The sequence below is a fragment of the Copadichromis virginalis genome, linkage group LG9 (assembly GCF_057382275.1).
Source record: "Copadichromis virginalis isolate Kocher_CV1m ecotype Utaka linkage group LG9, C_Virginalis_male_GT1.1, whole genome shotgun sequence".
Lineage (NCBI taxonomy): Eukaryota > Metazoa > Chordata > Actinopteri > Cichliformes > Cichlidae > Copadichromis > Copadichromis virginalis.
The window spans coordinates 3351552-3359781 of record NC_140626.1 but is presented as its reverse complement, the minus strand read 5'-3'; the positions used below and the strand labels follow the sequence as shown (position 1 = coordinate 3359781).

The 8230-nt window shown below is 39.3% G+C and overlaps 1 protein-coding gene across 1 annotated transcript; it reads left to right on the top strand.

Annotated features, from left to right (window-relative positions):
* Window positions 1-447: 447 nt before the first annotated feature.
* On the top strand, window positions 448-8230 carry LOC146701117 (N-lysine methyltransferase KMT5A-like). Its single transcript, XM_085467438.1, has 8 exons — window positions 448-770; window positions 2506-2698; window positions 3464-3560; window positions 3649-3710; window positions 3976-4090; window positions 4324-4385; window positions 7368-7433; window positions 7749-8230. The coding sequence occupies exons 1-7, from the start codon at window positions 592-594 to the stop codon at window positions 7392-7394; spliced, it is 735 nt and encodes a 244-aa protein (XP_085323564.1). The 5' UTR covers window positions 448-591; the 3' UTR covers window positions 7395-7433; window positions 7749-8230.

Here is an 8230-nt window from a genome sequence, read left to right as displayed (position 1 = left end):
TCAAGTTAATCTGCACAAATACAGCCTCGCCCCTATCCATTTATCTGTTAATCAGAATCCCTCCAGCACTCAAACTAAAATAACCTTAAACTAATAGTACACTAACATGGGGGGGGGGGGGGGGTGCTTCTCATTCAGGCTTTACTAATGCCCTTGTAAGCATAAAGGCTTGAAGTTTTGATGTTGTTTACATTTTTATCTTATTTCCTTAGCAAATCATGTCATGGAGAACTACTCCCCTTCAGGATGCCATTAATCACATCCTTGCAAGAAGAGACAAGAATTCAATGTTAGAAATTAAATGTATTAATTCAGTTAAAGGTGAGTGACTTCGACACACTGCAGGCTAGACTGAGGGGTTACACATCACCAGTGGTGACCTGTACAAACATCAATATAAATTAAAATTAAAGGTATTTTAATAATTTAGTTATTAGCGAGCCTGGCTATTTATGTTTTCTGCACTTTGACATGTTTTCTTTATTATATATGTAGAATTGAAAAAAGCACAACATTGCATACTTGTTATTTACAGATATACATATTTAATGAATTGATTATTTGCAGTGCTGCCACACCTGTGTCTCTAATATGGTTGTTTCTTCAGGTCGTGGCATCTTCACTTTAGCCAATTTCAAACAAGGAGACTTTGTGGTCGAGTATAGAGGGGAGCTTATTGATGCAACTGAAGCTGAACACAGACGTAACCTGTACCCCAGCGCATGTTCAGGCTTCATGTTTGAATTCATATGGAAGCAGAAGACATTGTGGTAAAGTCAAAATGACTGAATGTTTACATTTCTATTGCAAGGTCAGGATTTCTGAAGCAAACATCTCATATTGCTCTTTAACGAGTCCTTACCTCTGGTACCCGGCCCCGTCAGTCCCCAGAATCTATAGAAGGGGGAGTGACGGACCCGTGGAATAGCGGGATCTCATTCTTACTAAGGCTCCGTCATTTCCCGGTGACCCTGTGGTCCCTGGGAACTCTCGGTACTGGGGACTGACGGGACTCCCACATATGCTGAGGGCCCGTTAGTCCCCGTATTAAGCCTGTGTGTGCCTTCTCTAATACACACTCACGGGCGTAATGTACGGGGTTAGAGGGGTAATAATATAAGCCTACATTTTACAGCTAAGACAGTGTTCTCACGCTGCTGTGAAGATTTAAAATATAATATAGAGATAGAGAAAATAATAAGAGAAAATTCAAATGGCCAGGGCTGAATGAGCGGCCCTGTGTCTGTGCGCATTTGGCACATGTGGACACGGAGACTCGTGCACTGTTATACTGTGTCCAAAACTACTGTATAATATGTACAATGCCAAAATAGTACATGTCAAGTGTTCTCTGTCTGTGAGGTAGGTAGATGGATGGCTTGATGGATAGGTGAAAAACCTTTCAACACAAAAAATAAAGAACATTTCATTAATCATTCAGATAAATTAAATGCATTATACAGAAGACAAATGAAATAACAAAAATACACTTCAGTAAAGCCACTTTTGTCTAAACTATCATTTATCCTAGTTTTACATTCATTAGTTTTTGAATCAGAGGTGAGTAATTTCAAACAACGAAGATGAAATAAACTGTGGTCTACCTTGCACTTTCTGTAACAATTACATTTTAAAAGTATACATTTTAGAGTTTACAAATATTTTAATAAAGACTTTAACCAAGGATTTTCTTTTACAAAGAATTATTTTCCTTAAATTAAACCAAACATATTTACACTAGTTTTAAGATTTAACCAAGGATTTGGGGTAATTACTTTTAGTATTAATTAACATAAGTGTGGGAAACACTATCTACATAAACAATCTATTCAAACTTAAACATTTATTTTAATATCAATATAATTTTTTAAACTTAAATGCAGTAACTATTTCCCAAAGCATAAATACATTTCCACAATTGAGCTTCCATAGTTCCCAAACATAAGCAGCAAATATGAGTCCAAGCTTACCGATAGCCCGTCTAACTCAAAGTCTTCCTCACAGTGGAAAGTGGATTGTGCTTGGTTTGCTGTCCTCTCAGTATGTCACACTCGGGTCAAATGGCTGCTGCATGCATTTTAAGGTCTACTAGGCACGCCCGCCCTTGATTGCTCTAATTCAACTCACCTGGCAGAGCAGTGCACACCAGGCTGCGCTTAGCTGTAGATTGCACAAGGTCTAATCAGTGGCCACGCGCAAGCAGCAGCACAGAGCAGGTAGTGGGCAAGAGGAGGAAGAGAAGAGTAACAGCCACACCTACTAGGTCAGCGCAACAGTACAACAAAACCACGTTTAAGCTCTAAGCACAAGTAGAAGCGCAAACACTTATCTCAGTCAGAAAGCAATGCGTCCTTGACTGATGGACCCTCTTTAACTTATCAACTATGCATTTAACAACTAAACTTGTATTGGATGTTGTGTTTGTGTTGGTGCTTAAAAATTATAGTATAGTTCATAGGCATGTCACTATAAATGTTTGTTTAATGTATGTTTCCAAATTTGCAGTATTGATGGAGCACTTGAAGATGGGTCATTTGGGCGACTAGTAAACGATGAACACAGGACACCAAATTGCAGAATGAAGTTGATTGAAGCAGAAGGGAAGCCACATCTCTGCCTTTTTGCACTGAAGGAAATTGCGGCAGGAAGTGAAATTACTTATGACTATGGTGGGAAAGAATGGCCCTGGCGGAAAAAGGTGGGTCATTTAAAAAAAATTTTCCCCCTATGAATTGTTGTTTAAAACATACATATCTAGATGTCACAATTAGGGTTGCAACTAACGATTATTTCAATAATCGATTAGTTGTCGATTAATCGATTAGTTGTTTCAGCCCTAGTCACAATATTTAAATGTCCTCTTGGTGGTATTCAATCTGGTTTAACTAAATCTTGAATTTGTATGACTTTCCCAAGTGATGATTGCAAGCTTATCTGTTTTGTGTCCCCTCCACAAGTGTGTTTTACTGAGTGGCCACACACTGGAGGTGAAACAGTGAAAGCATCAGTTTGAGCTCAGATGTCATTATGAGGCTGATGGACAGTGTCCTTGAAAACCTTGGGTTTTTCTGTGTCAGGCATATACATGCACCTTTTACTCACAGTCACTTTAGCTTCTTAGTATTGTCTTACTTTGGCTTCACTTAACTAGGTAAGGGTTAATCACTCTGTTTCCTTGCAGTTAGGGTGAAAGTTAGAACTGTATTTAACTGAAGGTGAAACAGAAAATGCTTAACTATGTGTGTGTGTCTGACACAGACAAACTCAAGGTATGTGAGAACACTGTCCTGACATCTGAGCTCAAACTGAGTCTTTCACTGTTTCATCTCCAGTGTTTGGCATACTCAGAAAAACACATGGGTTGAGGGGACACTGGTTAGAAAAGACCACTCGTAGTGGATTAAATACATTTCCACTGTAGCTGCCAGATGTTTACAATATTTGTTCTACTTTTCATACCCAGCTAAAGATCGCAAGCATCCCTTCTGGTCAACAGTGTGTTGCAGAGCCTATTGCCCATGACGTGGAGCACCATGTGATCTCTACAGACTCATTCACAGGTGAGTCCCTGCTTGAGTAAGCACTACCTGTTAAACCCTGGGGTCTTGCAAAGCACTATGCCTCCATGTCTTGTGTTCTCTTCTACAGACAGAGAATTAAAAGCAGAGTGTCAGTCATCTAGACCTACAGCAGACAACTCTGAGCATGAGGTTAGCATGGATTCATCTGTTTACTAAAGATTGTATCAATGTGTAGTTTGGTAAATAGTGTGGTTTGTAAAGATCATGTTTATCAATTGATTACAATTATACTGCATGTACAGTCTTTAAATCATTGTAAGTACAGGTAGTCATCATTTAACAGTGCATTTCCCTCTCAACATCATTTGGGTGTTTTAAGGTTTGACTGAGAGTGTCCCTCTTGATCAGATGGACACTGTACCATTGATGCTTGTTCATCTTTGCATCTTTTTAGGTGCATTCTGTTGGAGGTCAGCGTGGCACTTCTTCTCTGAAAGAGTTAATTGGTGAAGTTGGTGTCCAGTATCAGGAGTTGTCACCCCAAGCGTTCTCAGAAGAACTTACCAGTGGTCAGTTTTGAGTAAATGTTGTTAACTTCTGGCAATGCATGACATGCCTGAAGGTTTGCTGCATGAAAAATGTGCCAGTATTGGGACATTTCTGATGATTCTATAGTGTCTTGATGGATATTTTGAGTAGAATTGTAACAGTCAGGGATGTGAATTGATTGCGTTATGCGTAGATGTGTTTTTTTGACTTAACGAAAGTCAAGCACTGAATCTCCTTGTGTTCCCTTGTACAGAGAGCAAATCGAAAGAGGTGCCACAATCATCCAGAGCTGTGCCTAACGACTCTGCTTGTGAGGTGAGTTGAAATTGACCTTTGTTTTAAAATTGACCAATGGTTAGAAGTGTTATGGTGTTTACACGAAACTCCATTTTGAGTATTTTAGCAAACATCTGGCAGCGGTGGTGGAAATGTCCTCTATTTAGAACAGGAGGTCTTTTCTAACCACAGTGTCCCCTTAACAAGTGTGTTTTACTGAGTGGCCACACACTGGAGGTGAAACAGTGAAAGCATCAGTTTGAGCTCAGATGTCATTATGAGGCTGATGGACAGTGTCCTTGAAAACCTTGGGTTTTTCTGTGTCAGACATATACATGCACCTTTTACTCACAGTCACTTTAGCTTCTTAGTATTGTCTTACTTTGGCTTCACTTAACTAGGTAAGGGTTAATCACTCTGTTTCCTTGCAGTTAGGGTGAAAGTTAGAACTGTATTTAACTGAAGGTGAAACAGAAAATGCTTAACTATGTGTGTGTGTCTGACACAGACAAACTCAAGGTATGTGAGAACACTGTCCTGACATCTGAGCTCAAACTGAGTCTTTCACTGTTTCATCTCCAGTGTTTGGCATACTCAGAAAAACACATGGGTTGAGGGGACACTGGTTAGAAAAGACCACTCGTAGTGGATTAAATACATTTCCACTGTAGCTGCCAGATGTTTGCAATATTTGTTCTACTTGTCATACCCAGCTAAAGATCGCAAGCATCCCTTCTGGTTGTTATTGCAGTTCTGTTTGTACTTTGCTGTGTAGTTAATACCATTTACAGTGAGGAAAGTAAGTATTTGCTATTTTGCAAGTTCTCCCACTTAGAAATCATGGAGGGATCTGAAATTTTCAGTGTTGGTACATGTCCACTGTGAGAGACAGAATCAAAAAGAAAATTCCGGAAATGATAATGTATGATTTTATTAAAATATTTTTGTATATTACTGCTTAAAATAAGTATTTGAACACTTGCTTATCATGCAGATTTCTGACCCTCAAATACCTGTTATTCTGCTTTTAAACAGTCCAACTACACTCTGCTCATGATTCTAATTTAGCAGCACCTGTTTGATGCCGTTAGCTTTTATAAAGACACATGTGCACCCCACAATCTGTCAAATGTGTTGCAGCAACATGAGTAAAACCAAAGAGCTTTCCAACGACACAAGAGACAAAACTTTAGACCTTCACAAAGCTGGAAAGGGCTCCAGAGCCACTGCCAAGCAGCTCGGTGCGCGACAGTGCGCGTGCACGCATGTGCGTGTGCGCGATGGAGCGCGTGCAGGTGACTGTGCGTACCCTCTGCAAGACTCCTGCAGGCGCCCCTGAATGGAAGAGGCTAATGTCTTCCTCGGACTGGAGCCCCACGTAAGATCTCAGCTCGTGGGGTGTCAGTGATGCTAAGAAAGGTGAAGAATCAGCCCAGAACTACACGGGACGAGCTGGTCAATGACCTGAAGAGAGCTGGGACCACCGTTGGCAAGGCTACTATCAGTAATACACTGAGACGTCATGGTTTAAAATCATTCATCACACTGAAGGTTCCCCTTCTTAAGCCAACCCATGTCCAGGCCCGTCTGAAGTTTGCCAGGGACCATCTGGATGATCCAGAGTCATGGGAGAAAGTCCTGTGGTCAGATGAGACCAAAATAAAACTTTTTGGTCTAAACTCCATTGTTGGGGTTTGGAGGAAGAAGGATGAGTCTCATCCCAATAATACCATCCTACAGTGAAGCATGAGGGTGGAAACATCATGCTCTGGGCTGTTTTTCTGCACAGGGGACAGGACGACTGCACTGTATTAAGGAGATGATAAACGGGGACATGGATTGTGAGATTTTGGGCCAAAACGTCCTTCCCTCAGTCAGAGCATTGAAGATGGGTTCTGGCTGGGTCTTTCAACAAGACAAAGACCTGAAGCACTCAGCCAGGAAAACCAAAGAGTGGCTCCGTAAGAGGCATTTCAAGGTTCTGGAGTGGCCTCACTAGTCTCCAGACCTCAGTCCAATAGAAAATCTGTGGATGGAGTTAAAAGTCTGTGTTGGCCCAAAACATGACAGATCTACAGAAGATCTGTGTGGAGGAGTGGGTCAAAAGACCTTCTGCAATGTGTGCAAACCTGGTGAAGAACTACAGGAACTGTTTGGCCGCTGCAATTGTTAACAAAGGCAATATTAATATAGTTTGACTCAAGTGTTCAAATACTTATTTTACAAAGAAATATACAAAAAACTTGTTATAAAATCATACATTGTGATATATATATATATATATATATATATATATATATATATATATATATATATATATATATATATATATATATATATATATATATATATATATATATATATATATATAAAAATATAAATAAAAAAATAATATTACTTCTGATTTGCCTCACTTCTCCGAGACTGCAGCTCAAGGTACATTTTCAATGCTGTACTCAAAGTTTGCCCAACATATCTTATGTAATGAGCTGGGATCTGCGAGTTAGTCTTGTTCAGAGACAAATCCAGTGAAATATGCAGTAACGTATTTTAACAGCGCACATCACGTATGATAACGATGCTCTCTTGTTTCATTAATGCCACTTGCATCTGTTTTTCATTGCATTAAAAATGAAATCAGACTTTACTATTAACACTACTATGCTGATTACGATAACCTGGGATTGTGTATAGAACAATATTACTAACCATCAGTACATTTTTACATGGTCGATTGTTAGTTGTTCCATTCCTAATTGTGACACTAATGCTTTATGACTAGTATTTTGATGCTTCATCAGTTTTGGCCAAGCAAGATTTGGCCTGTGCAAAATCTACATCATTTCCCAGTAAACTTATTACCCAAGGTATTGTTGACTTCATCCAGTTCAGCAGCATTGCCATGTGTATAGTTAGTATAATAGAACTGGCTGTCATTGTCCCCTCTGTGCTCATGGTGTTTGATTGGTAGGCAGAAAGCCTCTTTAAGCCCATACATTTATACTGTGCAATATTTTTTAGATGACCAGGGGAATGATGCCTGTGTGACTTCTGGTTCACCTCCTGTCCCTGACTCAGTTACTAAAGGTATGATATAAATCAGATGCCATGTCCATCACTAGGCACTATGTGCAGTTAACACCAACATCATGTGGTTAGACATTATATAACATATAAAGAAGCTGAATGTATTTTGTGTTTACCAAGCAGTGTGATGAACTATCATGTTAATGAAAACAATCAAACTTTAAATTTTATCAGGTCTACAGTCTATTTATTATCACACACAATTTGTTTAGACAAGTACCAGCTTGTTTTCACAGTTTTGAACACCATCTCTACCTACAAGTGCATCTCACATGATCTTTTTAAACTTCAAATTTGTTTTGTTTTATTGAACAGGTTTACGTGTTTCATCAAGGCGGTGTGTGAAGAGACCATGGTCTGAGGAGGAGATAGGAGCGGTGATGAAACATATGAAGCCTTTTATTGAAAACGGTATCACTGTCACCAACCAGCAGTGTCTGAAGTGCAAAGAAAAGGAACAACCTATCTTGGAGACGAGATCTATTCAAAACATTTGAGATTTTGTGCGCAACAGAGGACTGGCCTTTAAAAAAAAAAAAATAAATGTTAAACACTAAATGCACTTTTTGACAGTCTGAGCCTTTACCTTTCTGGGCCTGATTTCAAGGTTAGTGTTCTCCATTCAAAAAGTATGTAGTTGACTTCACTGTGCTCACAGGCAGTGTTTTGTTTTGATGTGTGGTTAGCCTGAGTCTTTTAATGCCAGGATTCACTTTTATTTTCCTTCAATAATTGTTACAATGCTGTCCTTTTAAGGAATTGATTATTGAGTTGGTTATATTAAATATAGTTCAGTA